The sequence below is a fragment of the Nanorana parkeri genome, unplaced genomic scaffold (genome assembly GCF_000935625.1).
Source record: "Nanorana parkeri isolate BGI_ZX_2015 unplaced genomic scaffold, ASM93562v1 scaffold812, whole genome shotgun sequence".
NCBI classification, from domain to species: Eukaryota; Metazoa; Chordata; class Amphibia; order Anura; family Dicroglossidae; genus Nanorana; species Nanorana parkeri.
The window spans coordinates 18,643-40,964 of record NW_017307080.1 but is presented as its reverse complement, the minus strand read 5'-3'; the positions used below and the strand labels follow the sequence as shown (position 1 = coordinate 40,964).

The window sequence follows — 22,322 nt, the reverse complement described above, 5'->3', positions numbered from 1 at the left end:
GGGGTGGGGATTTTAAAAAAAAAAAAAAACATTTTTTTATGTGTAACTTTAAAAAAATTTGGGGGGAAACTTTAAATTTTTTTCCTATTTTTTATTTTTTTTCACTTAACTTTATTGCTATCACAGAGGGGGCTGAGAAACCCCTCTATGTGATAGCAAAAGAGGTGACAGGTCCTCTTTATGGAGACATCAGGGGTCTCCAAGACCCCTAATGTTAAATAGACACCAAACATGTCAGGCTTAAAAATTGCGCGCACTCGCGAAATCGGAAAATAATAACATACCCAAAATTGGCCATAAGCGACGCTTTAAAAGCTTTTACAGCTCATCAGTTTAGTGTTATCAGTCGATTGATGACCCCAGAATTATCTGTCACGGGACCTCATACAAGCGATCCGCCGGCTCTATAGCCGGCGGATCACTTATATATTAACGGGCATCGCTGCCTGTTTTCAAATGACCGCATTTCACGCGGATGTAACAGGACGTGTATACACGCCCAGTTGCATCCAAGAAGCTCCCGGCCGGCCGTGTATACACAACGGCTGGCCCGGGAGGTAGTTAAAGCATTAGTAAGTATAATGGATCAGTTGGTATTTATCTGCAAACAATTACTGATTAGCGTCCTGTTCAGATCAGGGGTCTCGCATTATGATGCACATAACGTTTGCGCACTTCTGTGCCCTGTGCATGTGTGCTGCAATGCGTTGTTACAATTTGTTTTCTATTTTATTATTAACTAATTTAAAATAGACAATAATTCTATTATCTCTATTTCCTTTCTTTTGTTGTATTTGCGTTCTGATATTGTATTCATGTAAAGAATTTTTAAAAAAACATGTAACTCAATTACACAACAGTGTATTGAGATGCTGACATGATGCACTGTATGCAGCGCACATCAAGGCACTTGTATGGTGTGAACAGGGAAAGTAGAGCTGCTCAATGCACTTGAATGATTCTGTGATTAAATATTTTATCCAGGTTATCATTTCTATTAAGCATGAAACAACAGTATATGGTACATGATAGCGCTAGACAATCTTGTGGCTGTGCATTTGTAAGTTGAAACAGTTTGTGGCAGTGTCTTTCAATAATAATCAGCATACCCTTCTATTTATACAATGTATTGCATTGATTATTCCATGAATCTACTAACTGCAACCTCAGATTCCATGTCTGTGAATCAAATAGCAATTAGATATTGAACAGTTTATTTGGTTACATATGCCCTAATCATTGCCTGAAGATCCCAGCTATTTACACTATGGGGCCTACTTATAAAGCTCAGCAAAATTACTGTTTGTAGTTTTAATGTGCTTCATCATTATTTGTTATCACTTAGGCTTGGTTCATGTAATGAAAATCTCTAGTTTTTGATATTAGCTTTTAATTTATTATGTTTCAAAATATAAATAAAAATATATTTAAAATATATTAAGGTAAACATGAAATATTGCATATGTATATTTTATACGTAGCATTTGCAGCCACTAGTGAAAAGCCGGTAAAAACATAGAAAACTGTGCCAGAAACCAAAACAGTGACACTGCTTTGAGGAAAGGTCCATTTCCTACCACTGGAAAAAAAATAACTACCACAGGTTTAGATATTGTAAACTGTCAGTAAAATACGTGGCCAAAATAGTTGCCATAATGGCTTTAATTATAACTGGTAAGATCTAACTGCAAAAAATATTTTGTGGAATTATTCCTTTCTTGCTGAAATATGGCAATCATTAAGGGAAAATTGCCCAACGGCTTTGACCTTTTATGAATAGGCCCCTTTATTGAAAGAAAATCAGCCAAAAGAGAAATATGGAAGCTGCCAGAGCTGCCCCTTCTTTTAGACAAAATAGTTAACTGGATGTCATTAAGCCCCTCTTCAATGCTTGAGCCTCTAGCCCGAACCCAGGAATCCAGATAGCATCCAACTTTTACCTGACTTTCCAGATCTGCATACTTAGAATTAGGGATGCACCGATACTAGTACTACTCGCCCAAATGCTCCGATACTTTCCCCTGTTACTGGAACTCCCTCTGACCGGCAGTGCTGCGAGGGAGCATGTACCCGGCTTCCTAGCCAATCAGGAAGCTGAAAAGCGGGTTATGACCCACTTCCTGGCTTCCTGATTGGCTAGGAAGCCAGCTTCACTTATTGCTAGGCAGCCTAGCTTCCTGACTGTTCTTCCGATAGAACACCAGCTTCACAGGCAATCAGGAAGCCAGGCCACAGGTCATGAACCACTGCCCGGCTTCCTGATAATCCGGGCCCACGGATGCAGTATCAGTATTGGGTATCGGCGAGAACCGTTGCATCCCTGGTCAGAGAGTTTTGTAAGAAAGTGGGTCAGGATATCAGCCGCTCTGCTGCTCCAAGCCAGTTCTGCACTACCATATTTTTTCTTACATCATGGGGAACCAGTTGTCTCTTTCTGGTTTTGGCAGCCCACTGATAAAGTGGTTCAAGATCCTTTCTTCAGTGCTGTGTGGAAGCAGATGCCTCCTGGAATATGTGACATGGATATCACATCATTCTCTTCTAACAACCAAAGCTCAAAAAATGGGCGCTTTAAAGGTACCATATGAACACAACCAAAATAAGCATTTCAATTATTTAAAAACTCCAACATTTTATTGTGTAATCAATTAATATAATAAAAACACTCCAACTCCAAATATACTCCATGTGCATAACTTGTTGCATAACATAATTAGTCATACTACAACCTCCTAGGGGAGGTTGCAAAGGGGTGCGGTACCTCTTCACTCAGGGGTCATCTATGCAATAATAGAGATCATTCTCTCAGAGACGAGAATCGAGGTGGGGCAGGGTGGACTGTAAATATAAAAAAAAGGTATATATACACATAAAAAAACGCAAATAAATAAAAAGGTTGTAGAGGGGGTAAGATTACAATACTGCAAAGTTTTTTTTTTTTTAAGTTATCCAAAGGTTGGTCCTACCTCTTGTTAGCCCCTTAAAGAATAAATGTGGGTATATATGAATTTGTGGCTAAAAAAATTACTATTATGCAAATACCTTAATATAACCCCACCCCAAAAATCCAGCAGAAGACCTCCTTTATGCTATTCAACCTGTATAGGCCTGACACAGTCTTTACAGGTTACCTACAAAGGACAAGGGGGGGGGCTTCAACCTGTACAAGGATGCAGATAGGAGGCCATTGTCCTTGTTATAATGGTTTGTAGCAAATAAGGGCTCAAACCCCACCAGATTTTAAGGCTGATTTAGTAAAGGAGTTGAATTAATTGTGTGCAGATTCACTTTAATTATCCAATCATTTGAGAAGCAAGTCTCTGTTTACTTAATTCATTTGCACATGATTGGATAATTGAAGTGAATATTCACAAAAGTGTATTGAGTGAGGTTACTCAACTTCTTTAGTAAATTAGCCTCATTCTATTTCACCACCTGCAGAAATATTTTATCTCTCTGTTATTTCATTTTGTGGTGCATGCTAATTATTAGATGCTTAAAACAGCTTTTGATTTTGTAGATGATTCACACAAAACAGTGCAACTAGTCCAGGCATCAGGCGGTAATAGGGCTTGTGTTTCAAAACAACGTACACTCACCCTTGATAATTATAGGGGTTTTAGTGTATTGTAGGCTGGAAAATAGAAGAAACATTACTTTGGCTACTAAGACAACACTACTTTATTACCTTATTATCTCAAAGTCCCAAGTTATCATTGCATAAGATCAGATTTTATTTTGCCTTTTTGTATTTTGAATCACTGTTCAGCAACTATGTTAGATTACAGTTAGAGCTCCAAGTATTAGTGCTAGAGTAGGTTTTAGTTTTCAAAAACACAGGTGATTTTTTTTTACAACATCTTTAAAAAATAATCTTCCAACTACTTTACCTTTTGAAGTCTCTGACCTGGAACATGTTTGCAGTGGGAGAAGTAAAAACTTTCAATCTGCATACATGTTGAGGGTAAGTGTTTCATTAAGTAGTGAAGACGGAGAACAACTATGACAGCCAAGTATTTAGGCAGCTTCCAGGAGACGTCATCAGTTGCAGCACCTATATTTCTATTATGACAGATTTATTTTAGATTGATAAAAACAGATGAACTACTAGTATTCACATTCATACCACATCAAATACTGAATGATTCACCCTCAAGTACTAATGGATAAAAACATCTCTCTCTTTGAGTGCGTCATGCCCACGCCCATATTTCCCCAGAGATTCCCTTTCGTGACTGCGAATATCATTATTAGTCAGATTTTTCTTTGAGATCCACATTGAATGTAGGTGAATTGTGGCCAATAGGTATCTAAGATTGATTCCTGCTTTACAAGCCTATCTAGAAATCCTAGTCTGACCCGGTTTACATTTAACTTTTTTTTTTATTGTTTCTTAGCTATGGCCATGCATTATTACTAGTATCCTTCTAGCATAAAAGGCAATTGTATGGCCTCTCACTATGAAGTTATCAGCCCAGAAACCCTAAAGCCTTGAGTGGGTGGTCTGTCCTATACAGTTTCTATACTTCAATATAAAAAAAAAAAACCTTGCATTAATAGTTTAAGTCCCCCTGCAAAGTCCCACAATAATCTGCTATGCCTGCCAGTGAAGTCCACCTAATAGAGCTTCCTGTGATGGGATAGAAACAATGCTGCACCTCTCCTGAATTTGGAGCAGAGTTTTCACTTTCAAGTAGACTGTGTCTGCTGGCACTACAGTGGGATGAGCAGATGTTGTAGGGGGCATGGCTATCAGCATTGTTACTGCTGTTTCAGTAGCTTGTCAATCAGCATCTGGCCACACCTAATCCTGCTCACTATTTTATGGATTGACAACACTGCCTCTGTTCCTGAACCCCCCCACTGTGAACTGCAGGAAAGTATAAGACTGACAGGAGGTACTGAAACATAAATGCAGTTACACTTTAAAACTTGCCTTAAACTGAATGTAATTGGTGATATAAGACACAAAGACAACAAGAGAGTATGGAATTTACAATGTACAGGCTTTGGGAAGTACTGTATACTTCCGGTACAAACAAAATTAAATGAACATACAAAATGAATTCAGTCCCTGTCAGAATTCATGGGGCCCCTTACTTACTGCTTCTTGTTATTGTACTTTGGCAAATAACATATCGTTGTTTTTTTTAAATTGAATCAACCTCCTGAAATTACGAGCTAATTTAATTCAACAATAGTGTTCATTTTGTATCTGCATGTGCATCCCTAATTTTTGAATTTTCTCTTAGCTTAGTGAATAAGGTGAAGGTGTGCCGACTTCAATTATCCAAATGTGTGCAAGCAAAAATCCAATTTTGGCTATGGTTCTCTTTTGGGTCACAGGAGGACATTTACTAATGTCCTCCTGCGACCCTAAACTCAGCATATAATAGGCGATTGCCCACTATATACTGACAGCACAGAGCCGCGCTGCAGCCAGGAAAGATTCAGACAATATTTTCGGGAGCTACCATGTTGCATGATCGACAGCTGCCTCTCTAGAGGCAGAGCCAGCTGTGCCCGCCCCCTCCCCCATCTGTCCCTCCAGTCAGCGCTGCAGGAACGGAGAGGGGGGATGACTGACAGTCACCGCTCTGTGCAGGGAAAGGATTGTGAACTGAGCAATTAGCGGTATGTGATCGTTCAGTTCTCAAACAATAGAGCCGACCTGTGACAGCTGCAATGTCACACGTCGTCTTTATCTATGGGGCTGAGTCATTTCACTCTCCCCATAGTTCTCCTTTAACTTTGAAATATAACATGCTGTACTCCTTGAGTAAATCAGGGTCAATGTGCCAGTTGCAGTTGGAGAAGAGGAGAGAGAATACAGGGACGCATAATAGAGCCTTCTAGTTTAGTGGTAATGAGGTTCTCCAACAATATCAAACACTTCCATTCTGTTAAATTTTTCAACATATAGAAACCAAAAATGAGCTTGAGTGGGGTTATGTCATCCAAAGACTGCTTTTATCCTAAAAAGCATATAGGATTTTTCACTTGCCATCAATATTCAGTAAAGCTGGAATCACAGATGGGATTTTAGTTTATGTCAGTTTGGTTTTGGTTGATTTCTACTTACAATTATTTCTTTCTCCCGTGTCTGTTATCTGTATACAAAACTAATGTATATTTTTTTAGATTTATCTTTATACTTCCTTACTTTTCTGCTTTGATGCAATATTTATTACTGCATGCATTTATGTATGTTTCTTAGTTTCAACTCATTTCATAGATTACAAATGTTGTTAGAAGTTGGAACACATTGCTAGATATCTGGGTTTTTTTTCTATTTTTTTCATGTTGTAGCTGCAGCTCCTAAATCATTTTATTTATTTTACATTATTTATTTTCATTATATTATCGCTAGTGAATATAAGATGTTATCGGTGATCGGTTCATGGACTATTGGATTTACCTTGGTGTCTGTTTCTATTAATAATGAATAGAAAGCTGTATTTTTTACATATTTCCTGTTGTGGCTGTAGCTTCTCCATTATTCTAACCAGTAATATATCTACATTATTGCACCCCACTTTCTTGGTTTCTGCATTCTACTTTTTTTTAAATAGAATGGAGAAGGGGTAGAAACTCTGCTGAGTTTTCTCTGCTGTATGGTAACCCATTGGGTAATTGTTCTCTGACTTCTTGTCATGATGACAATATTGCCACCAAACAGGAAGCAAGAAAATATCTGAAGCAGGGGCACAGACAGCACCACAAGTTTGTATCACATCTAGACTGAGGATATAGTCAATGCATTTTGGGGGCTGGCAACTACCCCCTGCATTAGGGCTTGTGTGCTTACAAAGACTGCAGGTAGCCAGTCTGACAGGGATACCAGCAACAAGAGGGAAATAGGAACAAATAGTTTTATTATTCCTTGTTCCCCTGGCAGCTGGTGCTCTCCTCTGCTGTCCTCTGGTCCTGCATTGTACATAATAAAATTGGAGAGGTTGATTGGTGAAGGATGGCGGCTTTGTGGGACTGGTCGTACAGTGGGGAGGAAGGCTGCAGGAGCAGCTCACTTCCTATTGCTCACCTCTAGGAGCTGTTAATCATTGCTGTAAAGTGGGCACAACTACAAAGACATTATTTTAGGGATGCACAGATACTTTTCGAGTACCAGTGCTGATACTTGGCATTTTCATGAGAACTACCAGGGTTGCAGCGGTTGCAGCTGTGACCTGGCTCTGGCGCTCCACCACTGTCCTGAAATCATTAGTCTGTATTGTTTTAGAAAAACTGTCACATGACAATAAACAAAAATGTATCAGTACTCGTACTTGTAAGTACTCGGCAAGTACCAGTACTCGTACTCGCAAAACTGGTATCTGTGCAAAATCGTACATTAAAACAGAGATGTACAAATCCCAGGAGGTCCGTGTGCTCCTTACAAATGACAGCTGCCTCCTAATTCTTTAATTTTTCTCTATTGTAGTCTTGGAGCTCAAAAGTATCGGTACATGTACTCGTACTTGTACCGAGTACTGTACTTGGTATCTGTGCAACCCTAATTACTACTGACTGAAGTTCATCTTTAACCATTCCCTTCTCTATCTAAAACACAAAAAAGGTTTTACATACACTAGAAATGAGTGGTACCTTGACACATAATAACAAATTTAATGAATTTGACCTCCTGAATAACAAGCTATTTTCAGTAGATGTAATTTTTAAAATATCGAGCTTCTGTGCTCCTCAATGGTTTTGGTTTTGGAACAGCCAGATCATTTTTATAAATTATAAATTAATAATAAAATAAATTATTATTTATTTTATAAATAACATGGGCTTAAACTATTTTGTAGGTCATGTAAGGTGATCTTGTCATTGGGAAGTTAACTGCAATGCCTTTTTTTTCCTCTTCAGCAGACTAGAGAGTGATGGGGAAACAGGATTCATTTTCCAACCCACCTGAATAATATTCCATCCATTACTGGTGCCCTTAGATTATCTCTTGTTTTTATTTGTTGACCATGCATTTTCCAAATATTGCACAAAGGAGCATCCATTCTTTACACTGTGCAACAATTAGTTTTTTCATTTTAGCACTTTTAGCATAGAATAGGCTATATACATGCCTATTCTAATAACAATACAGATATTTGTATTTAGAAGAATATATTGATGACATGACATTGTAAAAATCATGAACCTGTTTTTTTAAGGGCATGGAAATAATCCAGATGTGCAGAAGTAGTTTTAAGTAACTCTAGTTTAGATTAGGCCATATGTCTGAGAGGACAGATGAGGAACTGCTTTTATTCTAGCACTTTTCAGTTGAAGTATCATTGAAATAACAGCTGTCGTCAAAATTAGAGCATCCTCTAATATAGTCATGATCTCAAGAATAGATTATATTTAACATTGAAGAGATGTTATTCATCCTGCGGAATGATCTCTTCATTGCTACCAGCCATGGGCTTGTAGATAGTGTAACTAATCAAGAGTACAAAGATGCAGAGGTTCACAGCTCAGGACTTCATAAGGTACTGCATAGTGTTATATCGACTTGTGTATATAGAAATGAAAGAACAGAAGCAACTGGAAAGGATTTCTTGATCTAGACTATACAATTAAGCATAGAGAACAAGCTTGTATAGGCAAATGAGTGAGATAAATAAGACTGTACCTTCCAGAAATCATTCACAACACTAGAATACATTTTGACAAAGGACAGCCAAACATCCAACATGGCATATGCTTATTTCATGTTTTTCTCTTACAACAAGTATCAGTCTCCAAGCAAAACAGCTACTTTCTATAGACTAAAAAAAACTTTTTTCTATTGTAAAATGCAGTTGAGCAGCAGGATAGATCAGACTGCACACAGCTAAATAACTCAAAGGAGGTGCATTCCCCCTCACTCACTTATGCCAGTGATGGGCCAGTCTGGATTAGATAGTGTTATGGTGTCCCCCCGGATGTACAGGTTCTAAGTAACAGCTGGTCTTCAACAGAGCTCCTCAAAGTGGAGATGGGTCAGAGACCCAGGTGGCCCAGTTTGTTTTGTTGCAATTGTCACCAGGTTGTGGCCCTCAAGACCATGGGTGGCAGGAACAGGATCGGCAGTGGTGTGGAGACTGTAGAAGTCAGATCCAGGCAGGAGTCTTGGCAGACGGCAATCAGAAAATTGGTCAGGTCCAGGCAGGCGGCAAACAAGAGAGTAATTAGATTGATCTGGGTGAACGTTGTTTCAGTGAACTCTTGAAATCCTGGCAGGGATTCTGGGACATTCAGTTATGCAGGCAGTGCTGTGCTTTCTGAGTGCACCCTGTATAAAATGTTTATTTATAAAACATATATTTTATATAAAAAAAATTATCAAACATATATAAAACAGTTTAAATACCTTTCATAAAACGGAAAATAAAATGTACCTTAAAATGTACTTTCCATCAATTTTATCTAGTTCATTTACATACCGCAAACATATTCATACTATCAGTATCTTTTTTACATCACGTGATTCCTACACAAAACATGTCTTCCAACACTGGAAACCCTTTAATATAACACTTACCTAACAACATATTGTAATTAACCCTATGTTCACTGAAGTGCTTTACTCTACTTGCCTATTTTTATATTCAATCCTGTAAAGGGGTTTCAAAGTAAAAGGTGTTGTGATATCCATAGCCTCTAACAGGCTTTTTGTTTAATTTCAGTGACTAGGAATATGAAACATTACAGAAGACATTTGAAGAATCTCTATTAATAAACAATATTTGGTGTAATGGATGTCAATGCAGACAAAATGCTCCTCTTTATCTCAATTACGGAGAGCTCTTATATTTTCAAGTGTTAAGCTAATCATGTAGTTCGTTTTGCAGTGTGCGTATATTTAGTGGGCAGCAATGGACTTCCAGGGACAAAGGCTGGGTCTTGAAAGCAGGGAAAATAACTGCAAGACCATTTTGATTATGCGTTAGCACCTCAGTTTATTCTCTATCACCTTGTCTTACCTAGATTCTTTTTGTACATTTATGTAATATCATAACACATTTATATAATATGTAATACATTTATGTAATATTTTATATACCTCCCATCAACATTTTCACTAGGCACTTAGATTACATAAAACTAATTTCTGTCTCTCCAAAGATATTAACTGAGGTATTCTCTTATTTTTTTCTTTAATGAATCAATGTATTCTGTGTTGAAAAGCTCAAACCCAACTGAACTTTTTATTTTCCAGGTGAGAGTTGTTTCTCTTTAGAAAGCAACAATAGCCTGAGTAGAGAAGTCTGTGTCCTGCCAGAATAATGCAGATAAGGACCCTTGATCTCTATGGAGAAGCCGTGGTCTTTCTGCAGATGTCTGACATGCCCACTGTTAGAACTAGAGCTCACAGGCTCAATAGGAGGGTATGTCAGTCCTCTGAAGAGGGACCACTGCATCCTCACAGAGAGCAAGGGTCTTACACACACACTTTATAAATGTAATATACCCTGTTTCACTGAAAATAAGACCTACCCTGAAAATAAGACCTATTACTATTTTGGGGAATTGTAAAATATAAGACCTACCCCGAAAATAAGACCTAGTTGTGACCATTGCCAGGGCTGGTGGTGGCATAAGGGGGAACTTGAAGAGCCGCGGGAGAGAATCAGCAGTGCCAATTAAGCCAGCACTAGAGGAAGCGAGGCGGCAGCACAGGGAGCAGAGCCGCATAAGCTGATGTTTCCTCTATAGCGCTGATGGATTCTGCAGAGCCCACCACAGATCCTGCAAAGCCCCCTGAGACCCGGCAAATCCCCCCACAGATCCTGCAGGATCTCAGGAAGGCTCTGCAGAGTTTGTGGTGGGCTTTGCAGTCAGCGGAGCCCCCTATGGATTCTGCAAAGCCCACCACAGATCCTGCAAAGCCCCCTACGGATCCTGCAGAGCCAACCAAAAGGTATTACACAGCACACCTGAGACTCTTTGGTGGGCTGTGCAGAATCTATGCTGGGCTCTGCCAGCACAGTCCTCTTACCTTGCACGGCCTGACCTCTGTGGAACACGGCCTCCTCATCCTCTGCGCCCGACACGGCCTCCTTGTCATCTTCGCCGCCCGACTGGACCTCCGGCGATGCCTCCCACCTACTCAGTCGGTGTCTATGCCATCTTTGCCCCCCGCCTCTTCAGTCTCTGGGGCCACTCAACAAATTTCTTCTCTCATGGGGGCCGCTTGCCAAATTTCATACTTTAAAATAAAATGTAACTGTATCCGGTATGGTACTACAGACACCAATATACACACAATAAGGCCCTATTCATATCTGTAGGTTTAGGTGTGATTCGGGATTCCTGCGTCAGAAACTTGCGTTTTACTGCAGCAGAAATCCCTAATCTGGCGTTTACAAGTGGCAGCTGTCACCTATTCAAGTTAATGATCAGGCGACAGCAGCTCCATGTAAACGCCTGCACACCGCATGTAATGATACGTGATATGATTACATGCGGTTAGAAAACACTCTCCCTGGATGCACAATCGATGCGTCCAGGGAGAGTGATTGATTCTTAACTGAATGTAAACATATCACGTATCTTTACATGTGGTATGCAGGCGTTTACATGCAACTGCTGTCACCTGATCATTAACTTAGGTGACAGCTGCCATTTGTAAACACCAATTTAGGGATTTCTGCTGCAGGAAAAGTTCCTGACGCAGAAATCCCAAATACCTATTAGCACCTAAAATAGAGGTGTGAATGCAGCCTAATACACTTCTACTAAGTGTCCGTGACGTCACCAGATCGCCTACGGGACTCCCGGAAGCCGGTGGAGAGGTGAGTGTTTTCATTAGTGATCAAAATAATTTTAATCGATCAAAAAGTTTAACGATTAATCGAGCGAGGCGGCAGCACAGGGAGCAGAGCCGCATAAGCTGATGTTTCCTCTATAGCGCTGATTCCTGTCACAGGCGGAGTGATACCAAATGCAAATGCAAATCACCCTATTCTTAACTTTGCCATTTTGGATATTTAATTTGGATTTGCATTAACTTTGGATGGTTATACATTAAAAAAAATAAGACCTACCCCGAAAATAAGACCTAGTGTGTTTTTTTGAGCCAAAAAAAATATAAGACAGTGCCTTATTTTCGGGGAAACACGGTATCTATCTATATATATATATGGGGGGGAAAAACCTTTCCTGCGTGCACTGCTCAGGAAGGTACCAAGTGCACGGGGGGGGGCTTAACAACTACACTACACTGCACATGAAACGAAAAAAAAAACTTGCTTGGAGCCGACGCCTCCCCGGCCGCCTGGGCCCCTCACACAAGTACCGCCCTTATGGTGGTCCTGGCCCGGGATTCAGATTGCACCCCCCCTGTTCACTTGCAGGACCCCATATGGGGTCGCGACCCACACTTTAAGAAGCACTGGTGTAAAGCACGCCGCCACTGGACTCTAGAGAAGTGGAGGCGTGTTCTCTGGAGTGACGAATCACGCTTCTCTGTCTGGCAATCGGATGGACGTGTCTGGGTTTGGCCGTTGCCAGGAGAATGGTACTTGCCTGACTGCATTGTGCCAAGTATAAAGTTTGGTGGAGGGGGGATTATGGTGTGGGGTTGTTTTTCAGGGGTTGGGCTTGGCCCCTTAGTTCCAGTGAAGGGAACTCTTAAGGCATCAGCATACCGAGACATTTTGGCCTCTTTCACATTTTGTGAAAGAGGCCATTTATGTAAAAATGGAGAAGCCAAGCTTGAATAGAGGTGAGGTGGGGGGGTTGAGACATCTATTGTCTGCCACATACAATGCGGTTTTAACACCTCTCTCTGGGCAGGTTATTAACACCTCCTATGCTCCAATGCATTCAACACCTGGTTGCGACTAATAGATTATGTGGATTGGAGCAACATTCACCATATTTATTCTCAGATAATTTTTTGTACAAGTAATTCTGTTTTGAGAAAGCTGGTTGGATGACCAGTGAAACGTCTTCAAGAAAAATACAGCCAGTTGCCTTGACTTATTTTTTACAGATATGTGGCTACCTGTGCTTGTGCTAAACTTGCTTGCTGTTGCTGAATTATGACTACCACCAGCAGAGTTTAGTTAAGGAGACTGCTATGCCCATTTTCTTACTGTGGAATACTAACTATTGTATTCCTAATAGTCATGATTATTAACTCACTTTGAGAGTGAGCACTCCCATGCATGTTCAGCCCCCATCACTTTTTGTGTGAGGTGGCTACTAGATATTAGTGATTGCCAAGGCTGTAGTCAGCCTGGTTATATTATAGTGGCATTTATCTGGTTAATTCCAGGTGTCTGGCATTGACTGTATCCTCCTGGATGGAGTGTGACTTTGCTATATTGTGGGACAGCCAATAAGAGACACTATAAGTGTATGTACAGTACAGCAGCCAATCACTGGGTTTCTCTCAATCAGTGGTGCATGCTGGGATATGGTACATATACTGGAGGGAATTGCCATGTGGTCAGACTAGTTGGGACCAGTCTTGGATTAGGGCTGGATGCTGCCCAGCATGCCCCCCCCAGGCTAGGTCTGAGGCCTGGGGGTGGAAAGAGGTTGGAGTGAGGGGAGTGTTTCCCTGAGGGCCTCAAGAATGGAGGAGGCCTGAGTTGTTTGCCCGAGGAGGAGAACCAGAGAAGCTGATGTCTGCTGGAAGTGCTTGGAACATAGAGGACCTCTGGAGCATGGCTGGTGTCTCTGAGGATCTGTACTTATCTCCTGCTCATCTGTTACTCTACTTACTATTCGCTGTTCTACAAATGGATCTACACTGAGATGCTTAAAAGGTCTGGTAAGTCTGGAGTCTATGTCTATTTAACAGCATCTTTGTTTGAGCTTATTACTTTACATTTTGCCGATACTTTTTTAACTGTGACAGGCTTTTTTGAATTGCAAAATGGCGGTAATATGACATCAGTGTGACGTCAGAGGATGGGGTTATTGTTATTTTTCTCATTTATGTATGTCTATACAATGGTTGTGGTTCTTTTGTACATTGTCATTATTGAGCCTGATGAAGGGGACCCTGCGTGTCCCCGAAAGCGCTTGTCTTTATGACAATAAAATGGATTTGCACTAACGCGAATCTCTGTGCGGGAGTGGGGTGACATTTTGCTATTGTTACTAGATCTGGAGCGGCGCCATCCGCAGTCATTGCAAGCACCCGTTATCTTTGGGACATCCGGTAAGGAGTGCAACAAGGTATATGGACTTTATATTATGGAGTCTATGTCGGTTACACCCTCGATGTTTAAGATCTCTAGACCCTCTCTCCCCAGTGTGAAGAAGTTTAATAAAAAGTTATTCAGCATTGCATTACTGGAGTGGACATCAGCTTTGTGGGCACTAGGAGAGGGTGGCTAAATGCTAGTGGGGCAGCTGGAGACCAAAAACCCCTAGACAGACTAGTGATGACCCAGTTATTCCAGCGCCTCCTTCACGGGTGAGGGCTACACATGTTTAAGCACCCCACCGCTGGCAGACTTTATATTTAATCCTCCACTGGCCAGTGGTTTAGGTAGAGCCTGAAAACAATAAACAAGTCATATTGATTATTGCACCTCCCTGGTTTTCTTTCTGAGTTATTCCATGCTGTGCCTATTTCATTGTTGTTTGCCTGGTTGTTCTTCTGCCCAGTTCACTTGGCAATGCCTATCACAGGCGAAAAGAACAAGAGTTATAGAACCTCTATCAATACTGGTTATTCATGTGTTTTATATTGGGTTAACCCTCTAAATGCTGAAACAAGCCTTTCTGTATTACTACTGGTGTGTCTGTGAGTTGTCGGGTCCAGGTAGGGCTGGTTACTTCTGGGAGCAGCAGGAAGATCTGTTGTAACTTCTTGCACAGGCTCACGGAGAAACACAAGCACACAGTCTGATATGCATGCTAGACATGGCTTGGCTAAAACAGTAGACATGTGCGCTTCGTTTCGTTCCGAAACGAAATTCGGACGAATTTTCGGAAATTCGGACATTCGGATGCATCCGAATTCCGAATGACAGATATATAACGAATGCAAACGAATCCGAATGTCCATTTCCGAAATTGATTAGTGGTAGTTCGTCCGAACGTTCGTTTTCGTTTCTTGTTTGTTCGTTCGTTCGTTGCAGCAAAGTGACATTAGAGAAGGAGAAAAAAAAATGTCCCCCTCAAATGTCACTTTGCTGCAACGAACGAACGAATGAACGAAAAGAATAAGAAACAAAAACTAAATAAACATTCAAACTAACTACCGCTAACGAATTTCATCCGAATCAGAATTCCGAATCCGATTTGACTTTCACACCCGAATCCTGAAAAACAAAATAACACAAAATCCGAATCGAAACTAAACTAAATGAATTTTTTTCCAGTGCACATGTCTATAAAACAGGAAGGAAGCCACAGCTTTATTCACTATCTTATTCAATACAACAGAGCATATACCATAGATACTGTAAAACATAATTTATAAACACTGTCATCTAGTGACCGAAATTGTATACTGCAGAAGTTGTTGCTATAAACACAGTATTGTGTATTCTAACAAGATTCAACAATCCAGCAGCTCCTTGGTGAGTTAGCTTGGTGAGCTAACGTTACATTTACTCTAAAAGACTCCATTCTCTGGATTTGGAGAGACTGAAACCTCTTGTCACATGAATCCATGCAACATCTTTTTCATTCTTCAAGGTGTGTGTGGGTGTAGCTGCAGTGGATTTAGAGAAGTAAACCAGATACTGCATCCAGGAATAATAACAGCTAGCATTTTCACAGGTTCAGATCCAGGGCCATGCTGAAGATGTTAATACTGGCAGATATAGGGATTTAACTACAGAAGCTTTTGCACTGATTGACTGTGTCCCTTGAGTTAGTTTATAATCAAAATCTTCATGTTTCACTGAAGTGTACATTTAATTATCTTTTAGTCTCTCTACTCATTCAGGTGTTCAGAAAACCAGACTGTGGGGCTTTAGCGATCCTTCAACCATAAAGGATAATCTCACTTTAGAAGGCTGCTCCTTACAGGGATCGGGGATACCCGTTAACACGCAGGAAAAGAACACATAGACAGAGCACCACCTCTAAGTGAATAATGTTTATTCAATATAATAATAACAAGCCAATGTACTCACAAAGGTAGGAGACGGAGCGTGTTGAATGATCATGGATAGTTGCTTCCCCGCCACCAGAAACACTCAAAAAACAGTCCACTCCCTGGTATAGAAGACGTCAGTTGCCTGTAGCACTATAGAGCACTTGTACTATTACTTGAATAGGATCTCAGCTGCAGGAGTGGTGACACACATAAACTGCTACGAAGGATTAACACAAAGTCTCTTCTTTTGTTCACAAGTCAATATAAGTTCATAAGATCCCACAAAGGGTTAACACAAGTCTTGATATAACTTGGAGAGAGTGTGGGGTTCCTCCTTACAATTCCTACCAGATCTTAAAGGAGAACTATGGGGTCAGGGCTTTTCCCCATAGTTCTCCTTAGGGTAACGGGAGGACACAAACTAGCGTCCTCCCGTCACCTTAAGCTCAGTATATCGCCAGCTACAGCTTGCGGTATACTGAGACGCCGGAGCGGATCCCGACATCGATGTCGAGATCCGCCCAGCTGCGTGAGTGACAGCTGGCTCTGCCTATCTAGAGGCAGAGCCAGCTGTACCCGCCCCCCTCCCCGTCCGTTCCGCCAGTCAGCGCTGGCGGATTGGAGCGGGGAGGGGGGAATCCAGCCCCTCCCCTGTCACGGCAGAGAGCCGTGACAGGATCGAGAGGTGAGTGAAGACCGGTATATGTTCGCTCACCTCCCGATCTACTGAGCCGACCTGTGACAGTCTCATTGTCACAGGTCGGCTAGAACTATGAGGTGAGTGAAAAGCACTCACCTTATAGTTCTCCTTTAAGGGCCTGGTATTACTTTGAGGGGGAACCCCACACACTTTTTTCCTTTTTTTTAATAGAGGTCCTTCCTAAAATTCCTACCAGACCTTAAGGGAACCCCATGCTTTTTCTTTTAAAATGGGGTCTCTCCTAACAGTCCTACCAGACCTAAAGGGAGGGGGAACCGCACGCTTTTTTTTTTTTTAAATGTCATTTTTTTCTTTAGAAATGTCTTTTTTTGCTGCAGCAGGTTCTACACATTGTGCCACTTTACAGACAGGTTAAGGGGACCCCCCCAGGCACGATATTTAAAGGAATTTTTTATTTTTATTGTTTCACTTTAATTGATGTTAAAATCACTACTCCTTTAAAAACGGTAATTTAAAAAAAAATGATTATCATTGATACATGTCCCCCAGGGCTGTGATCGAATCCCCATATCCTACTTTTCCATGTTCTAAAGTTTGAATTTGAACCGAATATGGGGGTGTTTGGCCCATCACTAGTAGTTATGTCCAATACAGTAGAGAGATGAGACAAGAATGCCCCCAAAAAACATAGGTACAAGACAGCAGAGGTGCCCAGGTGGAAGACATGAAATGATCGTGTTTCTTCAATTTAGACTTTATTCCAAAAAAATTAGACAAACAAAAAGATACCCTGTCGTACTCCTTACCGGAAAAACCCAAAGTTGAATGAAGGGGGGTACTTGTAGTGACCTGCAGATGGTGCCGCCACACAGCATAAAGATGAATAAATGTCATAAGCACACAACCAGTATTGCAGTCCAAAGAGTTTGCTTGTTTATTGGAACAAAAAAACAAAACTAGCGCTTTGGGAGGGCCATGCAGGGTCCCCTTCATCAGGCTCAGCAATGTCATTGCATGATGTTCCAATAACCAAACTCTTTGGACTGCAACACTGGTTGTGTGCTGGTGACATTTATTCATCTTTATTCCAAAAAACACGCGGTTCAAACGTGTTGAGACTGTGATTGTTATGTGTGTGTTTTTTGGAATAAAACTCTAAATTGAAGAAAGATCATCATTTTATCTCTTTCACGTGGGCACCTCTACTGTCTTGCACCTACCTTTTTTTGGGACATTCTTCTCTCATCTCTCTAGTACACGTCGGGTCTCTCTAGCTGCAGAGCTTTGAGGAGCATTGAGACCAACCATCCTGTGCAGGGACACGAATATTCCCTGCATGCCTTTTTGCACCTTAGGTTGCCCGATATGCCCAAAGGGGATTTCTCGCAACCTATCTATGTGAGTATCACACTCTTTCTTCTACATTTATGCAAAACATATCTACAGCTTTGCATTATAAAATACTACACTTAGTCGGATCTCTCCTGGGACTTTTTGTCCTCAATTTTGTTGCTCCTACTGTTTGGAGTCTCTCTTTTAAGTACAGGAAGTAAGTTGTCAGCAGTGTGAAGGAGGATTCAGGATGACAAGAGGAGGTGTCGGCAGGGGATATTGCTCAGCGCCTGCAACATTGAGAAGACGCCGAGCAATTCAAATCCCGCACCGTAAATTTGACAGCCGGCTGTGGAAGGTGGGTTACCGTGACGTCACGAGAGTGGACGGCAGCGGACGTTCACTATGGAACGCTGCGAGGTAAGTTTATCACACCGCCGGTCTGAATGGTCACATAACTGGCCGCTGTGTGCTTGGGCTTAGCTATACCAGGGAATGGACTGTTTTTTGAGTGTTTCTGGTGGCGGGGAAGCAACCATCCATGATCATTCAAGACGCTCTTTCTCATACCTTTGTGAGTACATTTGCTTTTTTTAAATTATCTTGAATAAACGTTATTTCACTTAGAGGTGGGGCTCTGTCTATGTGTTCTTTTCCTGCACTAAAAGAGATTCTGAAGCATCCACTGTAGGATCTGGGTTCTTGACCACATCACTGTACACTTAGCCTGCAAATCCTATTTAAAACTGATTAGATGGCATTCAGTTCAACAGTGCAATCACGTATTTGCAAACAGGCAGCACAGTAATTACATATGTATCTGTATATATCCTAGATTTTTTAAAACTCCCCAGGGCCACTTCACATCATCTCATATCACATTATTTCACCTCACTTCATTTTTTTCAGTAAAACAAGAACCTACATGAACAGAAAGGGGTTTATTGTGTGCCATGTTTGCCATTCTATGGCCACACTCCAGCCGCATCTCCCTACAATTACTGACTTGAATATGTTTCATGAATATGTATCAGTGTGGAGAAGACAGAACATCACAGCTGTACCCAAACTATATTGGTGCACTGAACACTGAACATTTAAACATACGCAACCACCTTTAGATGTACTAACAACAATGTAGTGTAAGGGGAACCTAGGCAATACATCTAATTTATATCTAATCAAGTAGACCCGCTCAAATATGGTTGTTGGTACATCTAATACTAACAATATTTGTTGCAATCTGATTGTATAATCTCCAACAGATATGTAATACTAGCACCTTCCTGATTGGATACACACTGAATGGATTGTTTACGTGGGTCCCCCACGAGGAGATTGTACAGAGATTGTACCATCAGATTTTGTTTGTCCAGCTAAAATAAGATTGTTCGATTGCTCTGTAACATGTATTGCCATCTTTAAACAAATACACATAGTCATTAATGTGCAAAACATTGATTTTAGCAATACCTCTTATTGTACGTCCACACAAGATCCTAAAATGAATTAAATGTCATGGCTGCTGGCAAGCTCAGTCAAATTTAAGCTTATCTTTCTCAAGGATACAGGACGCCACAGCCACTACAAGCCAAGCTGAAGCTGTAAGTCTGATCATTCTGTTTTCATAATCATTTTTATTTTTACTGTTTTCAGGGAACTTTATTGTCCTTTGGTCAACCTGTCGAACCACCGTACTCAAATCTGTGACAAATCAGTTTATGAAGAACCTTGCTTGTTCTGGCATCTGTGCCAGTTTGGTGTGTGTGCCTTTCGATATTGTGCTCAGCGCCAACCCTCAGTGCTGTTGGTGGATTTACACCCTGCTCTTCTGTAAGACCATCAAATTCCTGCACAAAGTCTTCTGCTCCGTGACCATCCTCAGTTTTGCTGCCATCGCCTTGGACAGGTAAATACTGTCATTTACAATTTTCCACTTCTACAGCAAACAATAAACATTTTGTCAATGGTGTATTTTATCATTGTGTTTAGAAATGTTGTCCTGTACATATTTTTTTTATTTTTTTTAAAAGCCCAAGTCTATGATTTTTTTTTTCTTTATCTTAAAAGTAAGGTGCCCAGCAACTTGCAATACCCAAATTTTCTCTGGTGCTATTCGACCAGAACCACCATTCTGTGATCGAGCTATAGTGCTTTTTCAGGTTAAATGATGCACATCATCACCCAATCCACTTCCTGTGAATCTGGGTCATCATGGGCATAGCCCCTGGGCTTACAGTACAGTTGCACAGAACCTAACTCAGACATCATTATGTGAGTGCCATTTTGTGCATGAATGAGTACCACTCACATTACCCCTGTACAAGAAAAGGAAGTACCCGTGATGCCACATGACTGGCTGGAAGGCACCTAAAGGTCTGCACAAAGCTGTTTTTTAAAAAACAAGAAAAGTGTAGGGGGTTTCAGTGAGGGCGAAGGAGAGGAACCCATCATATGTGCTTTTCTTGATGATGTATAGTTTTGTGGAATAAAATACATTTTACATCAGTCGGGCTGATTGATAAAAACTACAGAAGGAAATTTAGGCACAGAAGAACAAAACTCTAGTTTTAAAGTAGATATAACCGACAAACAGATGCCATTTAGTTTGCTAAATCAACATGTGTCATAAACAATTCCTTGTTCTTTTAGAAAATTATTTTTCCACCTTTTTTGATCCTGTTTTGTATCTCAGGGTTTCTGGCTTCCTGAAACCTCTTTGCAGCCACTTCCTGTCTACATGCATGCACTTTTGCAGCAACTACATTGTTCAGGATAAGCTTCCTGTTGTGAAAAGGAAGGAACATGCTTGTGCATGGAGCATCAGCATGTTTGCTTATAGTCTTCACTAGAAATACATGTGATGGGGACAGCGCAGGAGAGCAACTGGGAGACAAGGCTTGAGCGCTGTCACCCTATAACAGGAAGGGCCTTAAACATGACATTTATGGCAGGAAGACTGCCAACTTCCCGTGGGGCAGGGCGAGGAAAAGGCTAAGTATTCCTCTGTATTATATCCCCCTAGATTAAACAAGTGTTAAATGAATACACATGGGAAAAAGGGGGATGGTGTCCAATGGGATTTCTTTTTTTATAGCTGACCATTATTTAAATGAAAACAACAACAGTAGGAACCTGTTGCTTCGACCTGTATGGGTAAGCACAGATTCAATTTAAGGTGCAAGTTCACCTTTGCACCTCACTCTTCTAGGATAAAACCAAGAGATAAACATATGAGAACCGAATTAAAAAACAAAAACACATACAAAACTAAACATGTAACACAGGAAGAGCAAAACAACCACAGACTCAAGGATACACAATTGCATGGTACAGCAAGGTAGATGCAATGTAAAGCAATATAGAGAACTATAGATACTACAGTCACAGATCCAGAAACCCAGCGTGCAGGAATCTGAAAAAGCAGGGCGCTATGCCAATAGAGGGGAAGCACAAAAAAAAAATATTAATCTCAATTTCAGTAGCTGCTAATAAATCATAGTGAATACTGCTGCAGTGAGGTATCCACTGGTGGCAACTGGAAATACAGCACACAATAACATTGTTATTGCATACCATGCCTACCATAACATTGCATATTACATACCATAGTAAATGTACCAGAACATGTGCCAATGTATTTTATTTAGATATATACTTACAAATTAAACTAACTTTATGTGCCTGCACACCATGGTTTTTAACTTGAAAGTGCCTCTGTTCTCAGTGCCTCCAGACAAACTGGGGCCCTGGGCGAAAATCCCCATACACTGAATCTCTGTACTGTGTGGTATGGGTAAAGCACAAAATGAAGGGCCTAAAGCAGATATGAAAGTGAGGCTCACTGAGTAAGGTGTTCAGTATTAATTAGTTTCCTTTTTTCACATGCTGTTCTTTATATTTTTTCCACATTTGCATGCAAAGCAAGATGGCCAACAAAAGTCTGGGGCTTGGGACAAGGTATAACCCCAGAGTATTGTTGGGTTCCCCACCACAGAGTGGAAACCCTGGTAAATTTCAAAGATTGTTACGCCACACCGCCAGTCCTGTGATCCCCAAATATCTCCAAACAGGTCTCGGTTTATCTAGATTCCAACATTTAGTGTGCAACCAGTTTAGTACTGTATTGAGAGATGCAATGCAGATATGCCTCTGTTCAACTTTCTCATAAACTTTCTGATTGCATACAGGATTGGTTATTTTAAGAGACACAGCTCCACATACCTTTGTGTACTGTACCGGTATAGGTTTTCAGCTGGATATATATATATA

General features: G+C 40.8%; 1 protein-coding gene across 1 annotated transcript in view; it reads left to right on the top strand.

Moving 5' to 3' along the window:
* GPR176 (G protein-coupled receptor 176) overlaps positions 1-22,322 on the top strand; it is a 38,650-nt gene that overhangs the window by 14,039 nt on the left and 2,289 nt on the right. Inside the window, exon 2 of the mRNA XM_018565092.1 lies at positions 19,707-19,959. Within this exon, the coding sequence (XP_018420594.1) occupies positions 19,707-19,959 (253 nt within the window). The remainder of the gene's footprint in view (positions 1-19,706; positions 19,960-22,322) is intronic.